This window comes from Sinocyclocheilus grahami, unplaced genomic scaffold (assembly GCF_001515645.1).
Source record: "Sinocyclocheilus grahami isolate Dianchi unplaced genomic scaffold, SAMN03320097.WGS_v1.1 scaffold641.1, whole genome shotgun sequence".
NCBI classification, from domain to species: Eukaryota; Metazoa; Chordata; class Actinopteri; order Cypriniformes; family Cyprinidae; genus Sinocyclocheilus; species Sinocyclocheilus grahami.
Window position 1 is genome coordinate 386051 of NW_015505820.1, and position 21097 is coordinate 407147.

Sequence of the window (21097 nt, forward strand, 5' to 3'; positions counted from 1 at the left end):
GCATTTTCGGTCAACGATTCGTGCCTAGAGTTTGGGCCGGCTGATTTCCAGGTAAGCCCCGGCCCGGGTGTGTGCCCAAGGTTCCCGCTACTCCCTTCAGGGATCAGGTGGTGAAACTGCAAGCACTGCCCTCGGAGGAGGCAGACCCAGCCCTAGTTTTGCTCTGTCCTGTCCGAGCCTTAAGGTGCTAAGTAGACCGGACGCAAAGCTTCAGGACCTCAGACCAGCTCTTTGTCTGTCACGGAAGCCGGCAGAAGGGGAATGCCGTCTCTAAGCAGAGGATGGCCCACTGGATAGTGGATGCCATCACCCTGGCTTATCAGGCACAGGGTGTGCCCTGCCCGTTCAGGTTGCAATCTCAAACGGGTAGAAGCACTAAGAGGCCCCGGCTTCGGGTCGGCTTGCTAAAACCACTCCAGAGAGTCCATGTAGTAGACCCTGTTGAGCTCCTCCGTCCCCTCGGCAGCCAGACGTGGTGGAGCGTCCGGTGCCAGGCCTTCACTCGTTGAATCCTCAAGAACCGGTAGAAGGCTGGGTTCCATATGAAAGACCTAAGTGGATCCCATATGTGTAAAGTCCATGGTATAGCCTCGAGCCTGTGTTTCCCCGGCAGACCTCTGCCATTCCAAGAAGTACAATCACCTCCATTCTTCCATATGCACCTGAGGAATGTTCATATGTGTATTTGCTTCCGAAGCCTCCTTCCGTAACGTCCCTGTTCCAAGTAGAACGGGTACGTTTCCCAGTGTTATCCAGTCTTACTCATTGGGTAGTGCCATAGTAGCAGTAGCTGGTCCTCTTGTGCAAGCCCTGGCCTACGCCAAAAAGTAGGGGTGCAGGTGGCTTCCACAGGACACTGGAAGGGGCAGTAGCTGTGGCCTTTTGGTAGGATCCCAATTCGTCGGTCATCCGACGTGACGTCGAGAGTGACCAACTGAAAGGGAATGTCTCGGTTACATCCCATCGCCACAGCTCCTGTACCACCGCTGAGCGACCGGGTCACCGGCTCGGCTCCTCAGCGAAAACCTGCATATGCTCTGCATCTGCTGCCTACTTATACTCACGCTGTGATCAGCGGCAGCTGGATGCAATAATCGCATGCCATTGTGCATTGGCTCATCTAGTTTACACTCGAAGTAGATTGGTCTCTCATCCGACGTGACGTCTCCGTTCCCTCCTTCAGGGAACGAGGGTTACCATACGTAACCGAGACGTTCTGGTTGAACGGGTTGCAAGTAGTGTCGGCCCGTAGGGTTGTGGGGCCTTAGGCAAGATAACGAAAATAGGCCCCACTAGTGTAAAAATTGTCATAGCAATTTAAACATATAACAAGTCTGTGATGGTGGACATCATTGCATTTATAAAACAAATATTAATACTAAAGCAATAAATATTATGTACAGTATAGCAGTCAGAACATCCCTTTTTTTCGTCTCCATAAAGATACCATTTGGATTCCATTTCTACTACAATTTCACTTTAATCTCTCTATCATTCTTTCATTTCAATTCCAAAATCTGAACCAACAAAATCTGCAGACAAAATCTGAACTGTAACTAGAAAAGATTTCAGATAAACTTTTTTGTTATTTGCCAGAAATTATAAATAACACTAAGTTTACTGTGCCTGTTTGTAGATCTGCACAATTTGGCCAAAAAAATTGTTTATATATATATATATATATAGACTACTAATAATTCTGATTATAGTTATAACTACATAAATCATTAAACAAAGTAATAATTATTGATAATGAAACCTTTAGAAAGGTCTAAGGATTTATTATAAATTATTATGATTAAAAATCATTAACAGTAATTTCCTAATTTTTGTCAGGAAATTGTATGTATCCACTGAGAGAAAGAGAGAGAGAGAGAGAGAGAGAGAGAGAGAGGGGATACAAAAAAACTCCTCTATACTGGAGAAATCTTAGAAGTATGATTTTTCCTATTTTTACCCAAAATAAGGAAAAAAAGAAAAAAAAAGTGAAAAAATCATAAAATGCAATACTCACAAAAATCACGTTGGAGGAAATCCCTAATATGGACAAATTAGAATAAAAGTTACGCCTTCTTTCTTTGAGTGAACATTTGGGCGGCGTTATGCAAATCTTCCCACACAGTGATGTAGACATGTGGGGGCGTGTTAGAACGAGCCGTTTTAGGTAGGCGTGGTTGACTCTTAACTTTTATAAAGAATATCTCTTTGGATTTGAGACCTTAGTCTTTGCAACTTTACAGATCTTCTTTATGCACCAAGAGCTTGTAACACTTCAAAGAGAAAGGAAAACTTTAAATCGCATCATATGACCTCTTTAAATGTGTTTAAACGCACTGTACAGCCCTGGTGCATCATCTGTATGTGTGTTGACTTAATGGGGCGCTGCAGATCGATAAGTGTTTGACATCAAAGTCAAGGCAGGGCCCTAGGCGACCGCTTGTACCGCCTGCTGGGACGGGCCGGCACTGGTTGCAAGACTATACTCACAATCCTGCATAATCTTGTCTCGTCATTAATTTGTCTAATTAAAAATTGATTCTGGTGTCCAAATGCTTTGACCATCTGCTTTCCAAACTAAAGCTATTGCTGGAAACCAGAATAAAAGAGTGACACATACTCATCCAATGCCTCGTGCACTTCCTCCACACTCTCTTCTGTATCTTTCTGTATCAGCTTCACCTCTACTGTGCCACTGCTGAAAAGGATCTCTGATTTTGGGGTGGCAGAAGTGTCTTCTTTTCCTTCGTTTTTCTGTGCAGCACTAGCTTCCTTTTCCTGTTTCTCCTTTTCGTCTTCTGTTTGTTGAGGTCCAGTTTCTGCATCTTTTACAACTTCTTCCACTAATTTTGCCTCGCTCAACACAGGAATCTCACCTATGGCCTCAGTGTCTTCTAGAGCAACTGAATCACTGTAAACGAGAAATGATAGAGTGGTTATTGGGCAATTCTGACAAGGAGGACAATCTGGTATCTCAACATTTTTTGTCATGTTTTCTAATTATTTTGAAGTTGCATTTTTTATACTTAATGTTTGTTAATATGTTATTGCTTTTTTTTATGAACACAAGTTTTTATTTTTAATATATTCTATATTTTTTTTCAGTAGCCTTTACTCCAGTCTTCAGTGTCACATGATTCTAAAGTAATACACACACACACACACACACACGTATAATGCTTTAATGTGGCCATTTCATAGTCTTAAAACTTAAGCTCACAACGCTTTTGGGAGTCACAATTTTCCCTCTTATTACAAAATGAACACAAGCCTTAGAAACCTCCACCGAGTGTGTCTAGAGGCGTCATCAAACTAGAAACTCATCAACGACGTTTATGGTTCCGGGCTTAATGACGAAACTATGAGGATAGATAGCTGAATTCAGTCGCTATAAAATAATTCGACATAATAATGTGGATCTGTGAAAATATCTTGCAACTCTCCAGTTGATCTGACACATCCTGTAGCAAACTCTCTATCGTTAGTTTGACTTTCACTTCTGCATGAGCTCTAAATGAATAAATACATCTGGAAATAAATACATGTGGGAATAAATGAATATAAAAAATAAATAAATGCATATATACATTTAAACATAAATAAATAAATACATAAATAAATTAAATAAATATAAAAATAAAAATAAATGAGAGAATATGTAAAAAGTTAAAAATAATAAAAATACATAAAAAAATGAATAAATACATAATATAATACATAAAGGAAAAAGGTAATAGAAAATAAATTCAGAGTTAAATTGTATTACAAATGAACTATATTTGTTTTTATCAAGTCATTTATTTATTTCTTTATTTTCCTGTTATTTTATTTATTTATCTATATATTTTTTTATTTCTGCAGGTTTGGTCCTCTATTTATTAAAATATTGGTGGGGCAAGTGAACATTTTAACCACTGGCCCAACTGGGCCAGCAGAAAAAAATCCTTAGCGTTGAGCCCTGTAAATTATGCCAACGGTCACTATAATCTACAACCATAAAAATATTCCCAAAATAAAGTTGAAAGGAACGCTGTTCAGACAGCAACTGTCTTGAAGAATTTCTTGAAGAACTTCTGCATAAACTCTGCTTAGATCTGATACACCATGTGGCGTAATCACACATTAAAACATTATATACACATTATTACCCACAGGAAGTAGACAAAGCCATGAAATAACTAGTGCATGGTGTTTAAATTAACAGTGGCTCATTTAAAACAATTACGGCAACTAATGTTGACATTGTTGCAACATTGTACTTTACTAGTGTTTGTACTTTATTGCCAGTTGTTTGCCTTGGCATGGCACATAAGCTTCCCTTTTTGACAATTTATCTATTTCTAGTCTGTGATGATTACACTCTTAGTGCGTACACACAGCAAACTAATAACTAAACTTAGTCACTGAACACTATTACGAACTCTGTCTTTTATACTGGGAGTTTTGCACCACCTAACGGTAGTAATAATAATGAATAGCAGGAAGTACTAACCTTGGTCCAGTGAGTCTGGTTTTCTCAGTGGGGCTTGATGACACTGAGGCACATGTGGAGTCCAGGCCATTCTGAAGGGGTTCTGTAGTCTCGTGCTCTTGATCTGCAAACTTTTCATTCTTCTCTAGATCTTTCACAGAATCCATGACTTCAGGTTTGTCCATATCAATAGTGCTGTAACAGAATAGAGAAATTAACTAGGGTTATTAGTTAACTAACACTAAAACCATAAAAAAAACAAAAACATTTTTGTTACTTAAAATAAACGTTAACTGAAATACAATAAAATATAAAAACCTAAACTTATTTTAATTCACTTAGTTGCCAAAGTAAAATCTCTCATTTTCATTTAGATTGTAAATAAAATAAAATAAAAAATATCCAAATAAAAAAAAATAAAAAAAATAAAACTATAATAGTATCTCGATGATAGTAAAATAACAGAGACATTAACATATTGCGTATGGGCTAGGGGTCGGCAATATGACCAAAATTACAATACGAGTCCGACCCGACTGCATTATTTTCGAACCCGAACGTAAACAGCGCTGTGTGCACAGCCTGCAGTAAAGAACAATCCTGGTGTCCTGCTGACTGATTTGGCCGCTTCTACATTCATTTTATTTATTTAACATTGATTTAATTTATTGTTACTTTACATTATTGTCTCCCAAGCTGCCTTTCCACTATCTCTGACAAACGATCGACCAGAAGTCATTCATTTCCAATGGAGAGTAGTGCGGGAGCTGCGTGGACTTCCGATTATATGCGTATGCGGAAAATTCGGATCCGATTTGAGCTTATGGTGTTTAAATTAACAGTGGCTCATTTAAAACAATTACGGCAACTAATGTTGACATTGTTGCAACATTGTACTTTACTAGTGTTTGTACTTTATTGCCAGTTGTTTGCCTTGGCATGGCACATAAGCTTCCCTTTTTGACAATTTATCTATTTCTAGTCTGTGATGATTACACTCTTAGTGCGTACACACAGCAAACTAATAACTAAACTTAGTCACTGAACACTATTATGAACTCTGTCTTTTATACTGGGAGTTTTGCACCACCTAACGGTAGTAATAATAATGAATAGCAGGAAGTACTAACCTTGGTCCAGTGAGTCTGGTTTTCTCAGTGGGGCTTGATGACACTGAGGCACATGTGGAGTCCAGGCCATTCTGAAGGGGTTCTGTAGTCTCGTGCTCTTGATCTGCAAACTTTTCATTCTTCTCTAGATCTTTCACAGAATCCATGACTTCAGGTTTGTCCATATCAATAGTGCTGTAACAGAATAGAGAAATTAACTAGGGTTATTAGTTAACTAACACTAAAACCATAAAAAAAACAAAAACATTTTTGTTACTTAAAATAAACGTTAACTGAAATACAATAAAATATAAAAACCTAAACTTATTTTAATTCACTTAGTTGCCAAAGTAAAATCTCTCATTTTCATTTAGATTGTAAATAAAATAAAATAAAAAATATCCAAATAAAAAAAAATAAAAAAAATAAAACTATAATAGTATCTCGATGATAGTAAAATAACAGAGACATTAACATATTGCGTATGGGCTAGGGGTCGGCAATATGACCAAAATTACAATACGAGTCCGACCCGACTGCATTATTTTCGAACCCGAACGTAAACAGCGCTGTGTGCACAGCCTGCAGTAAAGAACAATCCTGGTGTCCTGCTGACTGATTTGGCCGCTTCTACATTCATTTTATTTATTTAACATTGATTTAATTTATTGTTACTTTACATTATTGTCTCCCAAGCTGCCTTTCCACTATCTCTGACAAACGATCGACCAGAAGTCATTCATTTCCAATGGAGAGTAGTGCGGGAGCTGCGTGGACTTCCGATTATATGCGTATGCGGAAAATTCGGATCCGATTTGAGCTTCGGATGCGTTCAAATATTTGACCTTTTGCGGCCAGACCGTAAAGCCGCCTTTCCAGCCGCCTTTCCACTGCAGACGACGTTCGGACACGACTGTCGCACTTCTCCCCCTAGTGGCAGTCGCACAGAACTTTCAAACTGGTCGTGCAGCAACCGTTACCTCGGCTTATTCACCATGGTAAAATGAATCATTTTAATGAATATAATTAATGTATGAATGCATCTCACAAATCAAATCCCCCCCCCCCCAAAAAAACCCCAAAAAACCCCGTGATTGGTTAGCTGGGCCAGTGTGTGTTGTGATTGGTTAGCTGGGCCAGTGTGTGTTGTGATTGGTAGCAATCGGCGCCTGGTCAGGAAATGTCATGCCCCTTACCATAGTATACTGCAGCTTCAATGTAAATATTGCGTCAAAATCAAATCAATTTTAGCGCAATTTAAACCCGGATGATTGTAATCACTCTAAGTTCGTCTGCCTTGGGAAAGCTAGCGTGTCTCCGACATCGTGATAACACTCGTTGCCTTCTCTAGTGCAACTCAACCAGGTCTCGTCCCATTCGTCGATCTTTGTGATATCACAAATCCCGGAAAATATGCATTGTAGTCCAAACGAGTCGTTCGTTGTAGTTTTTGAAAAGTGATTTCTGTTCAATAAAATATCTCCTTTTGAAGTGGACTTTGAGCTTTGTAACTTTGCAGATCTTTTTTATGCTCAAACAGCAACATTACAGACTAACTAAAGTTGAAAAAGTGAAAAAGCATAATAGGACCCCTTTAAAGAATAATGTTAAAGTGAACAAAACATTGGGAATTCTGACCTCGCGCCGATAGTTTTGATTAGAATACATCACATCGGGTCGGGCGGTCGCATATGGTCTAGCCGCAGAAGTTCAAATATTTTAACGCATCCGAAGCTCAAATCAGATCCGAAATTTCCGCATACACACATGATCGGAACTATAAGCTGTGTCTCATATAGAAGGCTGCACCCTCCGGAGGTCGAATCCTCTGGAGGTCGCATCCTCTGTAGGATGCATATGATTTACGAAGTGTCCTCAACCTAGAATTAAATGAGACGGCCTTCGTAGGACGGGCGGAAAAGGAAACCGGAAGTATCACGTTGCCACAGTTATACTACAATAACATTAGAATTGTAAACCGAAAAAATCAATCAAATCAACAAGTGAGACAAGTGTGAGTTTTCACAATTTCTTACGAAAATTAATAATTTTCCAAACCTAACTAAATAACTGGAGGCAGAGTTATTTTTAACTCCATGTAGATCACAAACCTCTGAAATCGGTTGATAAATGTAAGCGTTCTCGTGTTTTTATCCAGAATAAACCGCAGGTCCCCCATTTACCTCCGTCGATACACGTTGACGTATCGCAGCAATGGCTCAAAGCAGCATCTAGGTATTTATTATGTCTATGATCGGAACTCCACGCAGCTCCCGCACTACTTTTCATAGGAAATTAATGATTTCCGGTCTGTCGCTTGTCGGAGACAGTTGCCTTGTCCAAATACCCACACTTGCGGTCTTTGCACTTGACTACTTATGACGTATTTCCTGTATTTGGCCCAAGTGTTCAAGTGAGCATGAAGAAGACCACAAGTGTGTGTACAACTTTTCATTACCTGATGGGACACACTTATAGTGTTGTAAAAACGCAAGTGTTTACAGAGTTTTAGTATTATTATATTTTGCATTTTAAAATCAACTTCTAAATGTCTGATCAGTAGTCCCTATAATAGATGACACTATGCAATTGTTGTACAAAAATAAATATACTAATCTTTGCAGCAATAAAATGTGTAGCACTTAGTTTTACTACCAAATTATATGTAATATCTTATTATTATTAATAGTTTAACTTACATTGGAAAGGTTTCCGTGACCTCTCTCGCGATCTTGGCAAAAAGTCTCACGATTTATTTCCAGAACATGATGCATGATGGGATACACTAAGCCTCGAATAGCGCTCCGGAGCGGTATTTGAGATAGTGTGGGTTTAGTGTGCGCTAAGGGCACTGCGCTTTGCCATTTTTAAGACCTGGGACAGTCTTACTCACTTACTTCCTGTCGCGCACACGCGCTCTCAAGTGGCCAAGACCGTAAGTGTGGGTATTTGGACAAGGCAAGTAGTGGAAAGGCGGCTTAAGCGACCGCCCGACCGGATGTGATGCATTCTAATCAAAACTATGAGCGCTAGGTCAGAATTACCAATATTTTTCCACTTTAACATTATTTTGTGAACACTATTTCTGTAAAATGTCGCTTTAGAATAATTATGGCAGAAATAATTATTTTATAATTATTAAATCATTATGTACATTAGGGCTGCCACTAACGACTATTTTTATTTCGATTAATCTGTCGACTAATTTATCGATTAATCGATTTTTTTGTATTCGATTTTTATTAAACCAAATGAAATCCAAATTTCTATGAAATCCTTTTTTTAAAGCAAAAGTAAAGTGCAACATAGAGTGCAAGAAGCAAGTGTCCATCTCATAGTCCAAATCACTGAAATCTAAGTTCAGTATTATAGTGTAAGAATGACAACATATCTATGTGTTCTAGTCTACTAATAATACAATTATAATAAAAAAAAAAACACTTTTTAAAGGAGTATTTACCAGAAATGTTATTTATCAGAATTTATTTAGGAGAAAAATGTAAATGTACAGTATTTCTGAAATAAAAAATGAAAAAAAAAATTTTTTTTTAATAAAATCAATTAATTTTAGATGCTTTTGATTATTAAAATGTAATGGAATCATTCAAATGGAATACAGAAAATAATGGAAAACAGAATTTGGTAAAGATAAAACTGTAAAACTCAATTAATTAGACAGGCTTTTTGATTAAAGGGGTCATATGATGTTGCTAAAAAGAACATTATTTGGTGTAATGAAATGTGTTTATGCAGTTTAAGGTTAAAAAACACATTATTTTCCACATACTGTACATTATTGTTTCGCCTCTATGCCCCGCCTTTCTAAAACGTGTCGATTTTAACAAAGCTCATCAGTCTGAAAAGCAAGGTGTGCTGTGATTGGCCAGCTATCCAGTGCGTTATGATTGGCCGAATACCTCAAGCGTGTGACAGAAATGTTACGCCCCTTACCATACTGTGATGCCCTGTCCGGTCGGAGCAATGAGACAAAAACATTAAAACCCATTATAAACGAGGCATTTGTTGCATCCAGTGGGGACCTAATTACGTATTATAATGACTTATACTGTCTTTTTACGCGTTGCATTGCATCGCGCCGCGTAAACATAAAACCATGTTTGCATTTGTGATCAGAGAATTGACAAACAACAAGTGCTATGCTACCCTGCTCAAAACTCACGTTTGAATCGTCAGTGGCAAATTCTTTAAATATAAAAAAACGTACTTACAGTCTGCGAGTCAGAACAGCCCGCATTGTAGTCTACTCTACCAGGATCAGTAAACAGTCCTCCATAAAATGCGCTGCACACATCTGAATATTTGGGTTGAACTGTTCTGGAACAGTGTTGTAAATACAACTTAACCACTGATTTCTAGTCGTGTCCTCTTTTGGAAGACCAAACAAAGTAGTTTCGCTTTCACAACAAAACACACGGCGGGCTAGAGTGAGGAATGGCCGGCGGGCTAGAGAACGGCGCGGCCGGCGGATTCGACGGAGGAGCGTCCGGCGGGCTTGCGGCAACCACATGTGACGAACCCGGGCTAGACTCCGCTTCGTCCACGGTGAAAGCCGATCCGGCGATCCACAGCACGAAGTTGAAGTATTTCCTCAGCGACCAGCACGGATCAGCTCCAGGCATGACGAAGCGATATCGTCCTCTTTTGGAAGGCCAAACAAAGTAGTTTAGCTTTCACAACGAAACACACCGCCGCCGCCTTCACGACATGGCGGAGGCGGTAACAACAATAATACAGCGAGAATAAAAGTTACGCCGCCTTTCTTTGCGTGAACATTTGGGCGGCGTTATGCAAATCTTCCCACATCGTGACGTAGACATGTGGGAGCGTGTTAGAACGAGCCGTTTTAGGTAGGCTTAGTTGACTCTTAACTTTTATAAAGAATATCTCTTTGGATTTGAGACTTTAGTCTTTGCAACTTTACAGATCTTCTTTATGCACCAAGAGCTTGTAACACTCCAAAGAGAAATGAAAAATTTAAATCGCATCATATGACCCATTTAATAAAATTTAATTTAACCATTAAAACAGAGTATAGAAAAATGAAAATGGAAAAAAACTGAATTTGGAAATAAAATGGATTTCATCGGGCCCTATAATTATAATTAATTTTTTGGGGGTAATAAAAATAGATGTAAGTGAACAATAGTCTTTAAAATTACTTGAGGCAATAATAATTAGTTCAAATAAAGTATCAAAAGCAAGAAATCATATGGTTTTATTGAACAAAATGGTTAAAATACATAATGTATTATAAACAATAGAGCTAATGTACATTACGCATTACAACAAAGGCCTGCAGGGAGCGCCAACGGCCTGATGATTATTTTAACACATTACCTGCAATCTAATCCTTGCTTAATGTTGACTAAGCACCATTTAATTCTTATTTAATTTTATTTTCAAAGATTGTCATACAGGTTAAGACAACAGTTAAATTTTTCATTATAACTGAATAAAAAATATATATATTATAATAATACAAAAATGAACTCCACAATAACTCAATAACCTTAAAAAAGGATAAAAAAAGAAAAGAAAAAACAGCGATAACATACTTATATATACTTTCAATGTCCATAAATTCCACAAAAGTCCACTTAATCTTTAATATTTGGCCATTTCTTTAGGACAGAAATGCTATAGCCACTGTAATTAAAAGAATATGTGGACATCAAGACGTGTAAACTCAGAGTGAGGGTTTCAGCTTTTATTTTGAAACCGCAATGTATTCTCCTGAGTTTGCATAGATTTATAAATGATTTACCTTACAAATCTGATGAAATGGCGCACGTTGCTTTCCCAGATGAACATTATAATAAACCCAAACTCACAACAACATGCAGAGATGGAGTTTGAGATGCTCCACACATGTAAATGATAACCGTTCCTGTGGAACTACTGTGAACAGAGCCGCTGTGTGACGCACATACTTAACCTACACGCATGTAAATAATTAAAGGGCATATACTGTATTAGAACTGCATCGCATACAATTATTTAATTAAATCGTAGCGTTTGTGAATTCACAATTATGCTTAATTATTACACGGAAGTGACTAAAACGGCAATTCATCGACTGGCCGCTAGAGGCTGGCTCCAAAAGGGAGTCAGTCCCATAGACTCCCCATGTTAAAATGTCCAACTTTACAGCAGAAAAAAAAATGATTACAGCCTGGTACAAAAAATTATTTTGGTCTATATAGCTAATTTTGCCCTTCATGACAACTGTGAGGGGGGTGGATTTTTTTTATAACTCATCCGTTTAAATTATGTTAAGACTTAAAGTTCTGCATAATTAAGGGCGTGGCCAATTGAGTGACAGGTAGATTGCCGCTGCTGTCACCGGCTGTCACTTGTCTCCTGGTGGAAAACAAAGACTTAAAATGAAAATTACATGCAATTACCATTATATCCAGTAAATGGCAGCAGAGGCTCACTCATTAGCTCAGTTGCCATTTCAACTCCCTAGTTTTTCTCACGTCTTGCTTTTGGATTTATTATAAAATGACTATGAAGTATAGCAAGTGCAGGAAGTCACAAAGTCTCATGTCATTTAGAAATAAATTAATAAGCCCAGACACCAATAGCCTAGTAGGGTTAATTATTTAAATACTTAACTAGTTAACTACAAATTAAGTTAATTATTAATGCTATAATAATTAAATAATGCATTAAATATTTTGCCTTTTTTTTTTTAACTAAATTTTTCAAACACTGCCTGAAAAAGGACACATCAAAAGGAGTGCTTGAAGTTATCTTTATCTGTAGAAGCTGCTAAAGGCAACAGACTTGTTGCTGCTGTAGTTTTGTTACTCTGAATTTACTCTGTATCACTTAAAGCACAGCTCTGGTTTGACATCGGCTTGTCGGCGATCAAAGAACCCGCAGCTTCACTTTTCAGGACGTGTGAGGCACACCTGGCTGTGCCAGTTTGAAAACAGCAGCGGACGCATCACGAGGAAACAGCAAGCACATGCAGCGTAACGCCAGAGGGGACCCCCTGCTTTTGGATTTATTGACTTTGAAATATAGCAAGAGCAGGAAGTCACAAAGTCTCAAGTCATTTCAAAATAAGTAAATAAATAAATAAGTCCAGACACCAACAGCATACTAAGGTAAATTATTTAAATACTTAACTAGTTAACTACAAATTAAGTTAATTATTAATGCTATAATAATTAAATAATGCATTAAATATTTTGCCTTTTTTTTTTTAACTAAATTTTTCAAACACTGCCTGAAAAAGGACACATCAAAAGGAGTGCTTGAAGTTATCTTTATCTGTAGAAGCTGCTAAAGGCAACAGACTTGTTGCTGCTGTAGTTTTGTTACTCTGAATTTACTCTGTATCACTTAAAGCACAGCTCTGGTTTGACATCGGCTTGTCGGCGATCAAAGAACCCGCAGCTTCACTTTTCAGGACGTGTGAGGCACACCTGGCTGTGCCAGTTTGAAAACAGCAGCGGACGCATCACGAGGAAACAGCAAGCACATGCAGCGTAACGCCAGAGGGGACCCCCTGGGGGGATGCAGATATAATGTTCCATGTTATATTAATAATGACATTTTCGATTGTTCTAATGGTCAGCTGTTGGGGGCCCCCTCAAAATGCGGGGCCCCAGGCAATTGCCTGCCCTATTGCTACGCCTCTGAGAATTTCTACACACAAAAAAGAAAAGCCCTGCCCTGCATGAACACGCACCATAATGAAGAGAGTGGCTTTTCATGATGGATCTCGTATCTATAAGATGGATTTCGGTGTGCGAGGTTACAAACGTATGTTCCTTTTTCTACGTGCATTTCTCAAAAAATGCACTTAACACCAACGCGCAAGTACGTTAAAGGGATCGGGTCTTATCAGGTCCATTTGGAAAAAAGCACATTTATTTCAAATTATCCGAGACCCGAGGCAACTAATACCGAGTCCACACCATTTCCGAGGGGTCCATTTGGAAAAAAGCACATTTATTTCAAATTATCCGAGACCCGAGGCAACTAATACCGAGTCCAAACCATTTCCGAGGAAAGTTTTGGACCCAAACCCGCTCGGATCTATCCAATTTTATTTATATTTTAATTTAATTTAATTTGCATTTAATTTTTATATATATATATAATATTATTATTATTTTTTTTTAATTCATTCATTCATTACCTGTCAGTTTGTGTAGAGGGTTTAGATGACAGTTGCTCTTGACTCTCAGTTTCCAAGGTTTCTTCATTCGATTCCTGGACTATGTCTTCTTTTTGAGGCAGCTTTTCCACCTCCATGACATCAGCATTTATTTCATTCTCAACTTTCAGACTTCTAGAGTCCTTCACTAGACCATTTTCTATGGCACGAGAGAGTCCATTGGTAATATCTACATCTGGAGATGAAGCTTCCAGTGAATGTTCCTGAGTTTGAGAAACTTCAGATGTCACTTGCTTCTGTTCTGCCATCTCAGAATGAGTATCCTCTGAACGTTTGTCCTCTACTTCATCTGTTTGCTCAATGATGGGTTCCTCAGTGCACTTAACACCAACGTGCAAGTACGTTAAAGGGATCGGGTCTTATCAGGTCCATTTGGAAAAAAGCACATTTATTTCAAATTATCCGAGACCCGAGGCAACTAATACCGAGTCCAAACCATTTCCGAGGCAAGTTTTGGACCCAAACCCGCTCGGATCTATCCAATTTTATTTATATTTTAATTTAATTTAATTTGCATTTAATTTATATATATATATATATTATTTATTTTATTTTTTTAATTCATTCATTCATTACCTGTCAGTTTGTGTAGAGGGTTTAGATGACAGTTGCTCTTTACTCTCAGTTTCCAAGGTTTCTTCATTTGATTCCTGGACTATGTCTTCTGTTTGAGGCAGCTTTTCCACCGCCATGACATCATTCATTTCATTCTCAACTTTCAGACTCCCAGGGTCCTTCACAAGACCATGTTCTATGACAGGAGAGAGTCCATTGGTAATATCCACATTTGGAGATGAAGCTTCCTGTGAATGTTCTTCCTTAACAGGTGTCTCCATAGCAGGTGCGACTGTTGAGTCTGAACTTGTTGCGGTAGCACCTGCATCATCTGTCAGAGCAGCTGTGATGTCTACCTCTTCAACTGACCCATGCTGAGCCTCTATCTCCCCTTTCACTGAGGCATTATTGTCCGCAAGTGCTTTGTCTTGAGGTGCTTCTGAGACTTCAGCTGCAATGTTTTGGATTTCTTCAGTGATTTCAGTCTCTGTTTTTGGTGGTTCTGTAGCTAAGATTATAGTTTCTGTTGGAGCCGTTTCAGGAGAAACATTGGGATTAACTTCAACAGCAAGAGAGACTTCAGTTTGTAATAGTGATATTGTTGTAGAGTAAGAGCTCTGTGGTTTAAGAATTTGAGACTTTGAATTTGGCTGTTTGGTTATAACCAATTCACCCAGCTGTGGTTTTGTTTCTTCTTCATGCCTGTCGAGAGATTTGAAATGCATTTAAGTCAAATGTGGATGTTATGGAAGGAACATGAAAAACAGGATTTACTAGTTTAATGTACAGCACTCAGACATTCACAGTGCAAAGTTCCCTTTAGCCCATATGTGTAAACTAAGGTGAAAAATTAGTTGCAAATGTAAATAATTCAGAATTTGTTGGTACCGTCTTCAGTATTATGAGGACATAACCATATAACTTTTGCATTTGCATATAAATACCTATTCAGAATTAAACAACTTGGCCCATCCAAATTAACAACAGCGCAAACTGCACCAAGTATGTTTAGTTTTGCCAATTAAAACAGAAGTCAATTACATATAGAAGTCTTAAAGGAACACTCCACTATTTTTGAAAATAGGCTCATTTTCCAACTCCCCTAGAGTTAAACAGTCGAGTTTTACCATTTTCGAATCCATTCAGCTGATCTCCGGGTCTGACGGTAGCACTTTTAACTGTAGCTTAGCATAGATCATTGAATCTGATTAGACCGTTAGCATCTCGCTCAAAAATTAAAACAATTTCTATATTTTTCCTATTTAAAACTTGACTCATCTGTAGTTACATCGTGTACTAAGACCGACGGAAAATAAAAAGTTGCGATTTTCTAGGCCGATATGGCTAGGAACTATACTCTCATTCCGGCATAATAATCAAGGAACTTTGCTGCCATACCATGGGTGCAGCAGGTGCAATGATATTATGCAGCGCCTGAAAATAGGCTAACTTCCGTCAACATAACCAACGTGACCACCTGCTTGCACAGGGAGCGTGCTGGGGACTATTTTCAGGTGCTGCATAATATCATTGCCTTCATGCCTGTCGAGAGATTTGAAATGCATTTAAGTCAAATGTGGATGTTATGGAAGGAACATGAAAAACAGGATTTACTAGTTTAATGTACAGCACTCAGACATTCACAGTGCAAAGTTCCCTTTAGCCCATATGTGTAAACTAAGGTGAAAAATTAGTTGCAAATGTAAATAATTCAGAATTTGTTGGTACCGTCTTCAGTATTATGAGGACATAACCATATAACTTTTTCATTTGCATATAAATACCTATTCAGAATTAAACAACTTGGCCCATCCAAATTAACAACAGCGCAAACTGCACCAAGTATGTTTAGTTTTGCCAATTAAAACAGAAGTCAATTACATATAGAAGTCTTAAAGGAACACTCCACTATTTTTGAAAATAGGCTCATTTTCCAACTCCCCTAGAGTTAAACAGTCGAGTTTTACCATTTTCGAATCCATTCAGCTGATCTCCGGGTCTGACGGTAGCACTTTTAACTGTATGAAAATAGGCTAACTTCCGTCAACATAACCAACGTGACCACCTGCTTGCACAGGGAGCGTGCTGGGGACTATTTTCAGGTGCTGCATAATATCATTGCACCTGCTGCACACATGGTATGGCAGCAAAGATCCTTGATTATTACGCCGAAATGAGAGTATAGTTCCTAGCCATATTGGCCTAGAAAATCGCAACTTTTCATTTTCCGTCGGTTTTAGTACATGATGTAACTACAGAAGAGTCAAGTTTTAAATAGGAAAAATATAGAAACTCTTTGGTCATTTTTGAGTGAGATGCTAACTGTCTAATCAGATTCAATGATCTATGCTAAGCTACAGCTAAAAGTGCTACCGCCAGACCTGGAGATCGGCTGAATGGATTCGAAAATGATAAAACTCAACTGTTTAACTCTAGGGGAGTTAGAAAATGAGGCTATTTTCAAAAATAGTGGAGTGTTCCTTTAAAGTTCCAGTCCAAAAGCACCCTGTTTAATTTAAGGTGTCAAAGTGACATTGTAAGTGGACTTATATAATCATTATAAGTGGACTGCAGTCAAATGCGTGATCCGGGATATTGTTAAAAATAAACCATTCACTTGTTCCTGAAACTGAGGTCTTTCTGAAGACTGTACAAACATGTTTAAATTGGATGCATCAAAGCAAACATTTTTTCCTCTTCGATTTGTCCTGATGTTAGCTGACTCAAGCATGTGGAGTATGTCAGAAATTGAATGAGCATCTGTATACTGTATCAAGTGTACACAGCATCAGTGATTATAGGTTCTATTTGCTTTTGATGCAACATGCTGCTTGTGTCCAATGTATGGTAACAATACAAATTCCACAACATCCAAACGAGCCATTTTGGTTGCTTGGTTAAATAAGTGCTCTTTTTGTACTGGAGAGGATGCTTTACGCTATGAAACTCATAACAAATATGAACTAAAAGTAACAAAATTTTAATTTCGAATCCATTGGGACTTTCACTGTCACTCACATGAGATAGCAGCAATTAGCAAATGACTAATGATCCAAAGATCCAATCAATTCCAGATTGACAAAATCAGGTCCCACACTTCATTTAGTCTCACTCAAGAAGTTGTTTCATTCAGAGATAAGTCACAATAGTTCTGTTTCATGCCACCTTAGTTAAAAAGTAAATCATTAACTTTACCTGTGCTCTTCATCTGAAGTTGGACTGGTGCAGACATCCGTTCCTGTCTTAGTTGATGTCTTTGATTCAGAGCTGTGCAGTAAACCTTTAGTCTCATCCTCTGTATGGTCACAAGGGTTTTTTCGTCCACAACAATCCCATATGTTCCCCATGTTGGCACAGGCTGCAGTGATCGCTTTCAATAAATCCACTTCTCTGGGTTTAAGTTCAGACCAAAGGATGTGCAGTTATCTAAAGTAAGCCGCTTCCACTTCCAGAGGGCTAGCCATATACAAATATTATTTCTCCAGACAAGATTCTACATGCCTCGTACCAATACATTTGACATTTTGTCTGTAAATAACGTGTATCTGTAATAATGTGTATCTACAGGAGCTGACCATCAACTGCACTTCTGAGCATCTGGTCATCTGCTCAAACCTGCAGATCGAAAACAAACACAAAGTTCCACATGAGCATTGAATATGCCATTTCTTCATCTAAAGACACAAGTTGCATGAAATCAAAAAGTCAAAAAAATAAATAAAATAAAACCCCTAAAACTCTAAAAGCTTCTTACATTTAGGGGATCATCTTGTATTAACAAATTGTAATTTTATAGTAATAACAATAACTGTAGTAATTGTGGAGACTATGTTATGGTTGAACAGGTGTTGTTGAACAAATCTTTTAAGTGAACAAATCCTTCTTTATCCCTTCCATGCATTGATTCCTTTTTCATTCATGGAATTCTATTCATTTTGACATGCTTAACTGTTTGTTTGAGTCAACAATTATGAATTGTTTTATTGTCTTCAAAGACATAGCCTATAGCAATTCATGGCTTACAACTCTTTAAAATCCTTATTGGAAAATTTTTCCCAAATCCAAAACAACTGAAAAAGTTGTCGGGCACTAGTGCACTCTGTAAGACTTTTTCCATTTCCGTTTCCATTGACTCTGGACACTGAGCCCTATTTGAGGGGTAGGCCATTTGTAGTGGTTTCCAAAGACATAGTGGACATTATCGAGGCACCCTCAGTGAATTTGCTCACTCGCACTCACTTCCAAAACATCAGTACTCATCTTGCTGGATTTGTCTGTTGCTTTTGATAGTTAACCGCCAGGCCCTTCAGGGTGTCTTGGAGGGGCGAGATGTCTAAGCCACAATATCTAACTACTGGGGTGCCTCAAGGCTCAGTACTTGGACAACTTTTCTTCTTCATCTACATGTCATCACTACAATCTGTAATTCAGAAACATGGTTTTTCCAATCACTGCTATGGTGATGACAGAACTCTACTTCTCATTCCAGCCCAGATGATCCAACAGTAGTTGCTCACACCTCAGCCTGCCTGACAGGAATTTCTTGCAGGATGAAGGGCCATAAACCTCAACTCAACTTTAGTATGACGGAACTTCTTGTGGTATCCGCCAACCCAACACTTCACCACAACTTCTCCTTCCAACTAGACGCATCAACCATAACTCCTTCCAGGACAACCTGGAACTTTGCAGTTGTAACTGGTGATCTCCTTGTCCAAGCTCTTGTTCTATCCAGGCTGGACTATTGTAACTCTGTTTTGGCAGGCCTTCCAGCATGTACTTTCAAACCTCTGGAACTGATCCATAATGCAGCAGCAAAAGTGGCCCTAAATGAGCCAAAGAGAGTGCATGTCACACCTCTTCATCATTTTGCATTGGTTGCGAATAGCCACTCGCATCAAATTCAAGGCACTGATGTTTGCCTATAAAACAACCACTGGCTCTGCACCACTATACCTAAACACACTACTTCAAGCTTATGTGCTTACCACCTGTGACCTTTACCTTGACTCTTCCCTGCTGGTGGAATGACCAACCTAACTCAACCCGAGTCTTTAGACACATCTTTTTAATAGTAGCGCCTTCTGTGTTAGACTAACCTGGACTTGTCACAGCACTTACATATTGTTATCCTTTCATTTTTTTTATTGCTTCTGTTATCCTAATTAGTAAGTCGCTTAAGATAAAAGTGTCTGCTAAATGATTACATGTAAATGTCAATGTAAACGAGTCAGTGAAATGAATTAAAATCCCTAGTAAGGTACATTTTTATTAGGGAGTTTCCATTCTTTGCTGAATATCTTTGACAATACAGTAAAATAACCCAAGAGCAAAATCAAACTTTTTCAACAAAATATTTCACAATATACTTTCTTACATAACTTCAATAGGTATATTATTTTTTATAACAGTAACTCCATGAGCCAGAATGACACGAAATATAAACATGCCATTTATATCAATATGATTTCTAGTTTTCTATTTGATTTTGATTACCTTTTAAAACCTTCAGTACAGCTATTTCAGAAGGCCAGTTGATACACAAATTGACTTCCAATTTTACGGATACTTTAAAACTATTTTTTTAGTTTTCCATGTAATGTTCCGTACAGTATATTAATCTTTGTGCATTGATGAGTTTTTGTTTGTACATTATTACGCATGTGACTGAGGTTGTTTTGCGGCGCAAGGCACAAGTGTCCACAGCACTCAGAATGATGACATTGTTTACCACAGACACTATTGCAACACTCTGTCCTACATGTAAGTATATTCAATAAAGCATTGTTATTTCCCTAAAACAGAGGTATAAAATAATGTATTTAACTTCGCTCAGCGATATTGAATGAGCCAGCATAAGCACGTGAACTGTCAACACCACTGTGTGTTAGATTAATCGATACTTCAGATCGCCAAACTTTGTATGGCATGAATTTTGAAATACTCAAATATCTCAATTCCTACCTAAATGTGAAGAGTTCTCCATTTGCTTGTCAAGACAGACGACCACTTTTTGCTTCCAGGAAGATCGACGTGTATTAATGACCGTCTGTAGTTTCACTTTCCGTCTATGAATATACTCCCCACAGGAAACCGTGAACGTCCAGGTTCTCTACTTGTAATATCGTTTCTTGTCTAATAACGTGCTTTTAATGAACCAAAAAAGATGCTGAAAAGTAAAGCCATAGGGTGTCTTAATTTATTTTATTCGCTCCTGTTCTTCCTTCATTGCACTTGAAGATGACAGTGCATGGCCTCAGATTAAAGAAATGTAGTGAAATCTGATCCATTAGCAGCACATCAACACAGTACACAACTATCTTGAACCTGCATTAACCCAGTCTGACATAGCTAAGTTATAATAGCTGCTTTATCCACCCTTGTGAAAAAGTAGTGCACTTTTGCATACTTCTAAAAAGAAAGCGTATTACAGAATTAATTAACATACTCATAAATTAAACTTCAGTGTGAACACAATGTAATGTTTTTAGACACTTCATTGTTTTTGGACGTTTATATGCAATTAAATAAACATTTATTAGTTTAAATTTCAATGCAATTACTCAAAGCATAACAAGATTAAAACAATTATTTAAAATTAACTTACACATTTATGACTGTTTCATGACACTTGTGTACACTTTTAAAAAGTGTACATAAGTGTCATGAAAGTCATAAATGTGTACTCTAAGTACACTTATGTGGTCTTTAATTTCATTATTATTTGTGAATACATTTTTTTTTATTTAC

General features: G+C 37.9%; 1 protein-coding gene and 1 long non-coding RNA gene across 2 annotated transcripts in view; both read right to left on the bottom strand.

The window, feature by feature from the left end:
• LOC107558323 (uncharacterized) overlaps window positions 1-14484 on the bottom strand; it is a 19700-nt gene extending 5216 nt beyond the window's left edge. Inside the window, exons 1-4 of the mRNA XM_016241977.1 lie at window positions 14412-14484; window positions 13754-14150; window positions 5599-5772; window positions 2618-2908 (exon numbers count right to left, since the gene is read on the bottom strand). Of these exons, the coding sequence (XP_016097463.1) occupies window positions 2618-2908; window positions 5599-5772; window positions 13754-14150; window positions 14412-14484 (935 nt within the window). The remainder of the gene's footprint in view (window positions 1-2617; window positions 2909-5598; window positions 5773-13753; window positions 14151-14411) is intronic.
• A 128-nt stretch (window positions 14485-14612) lies between these two features.
• Window positions 14613-20746, bottom strand: LOC107558336 (uncharacterized). Its single transcript, XR_001605472.1, has 3 exons — window positions 20312-20746; window positions 17543-17962; window positions 14613-15049 (listed from the first exon to the last, which is right to left on the bottom strand). It is a non-coding gene; the product is annotated as an uncharacterized lncRNA (long non-coding RNA).
• Between the last annotated feature and the right edge of the window lie 351 nt (window positions 20747-21097).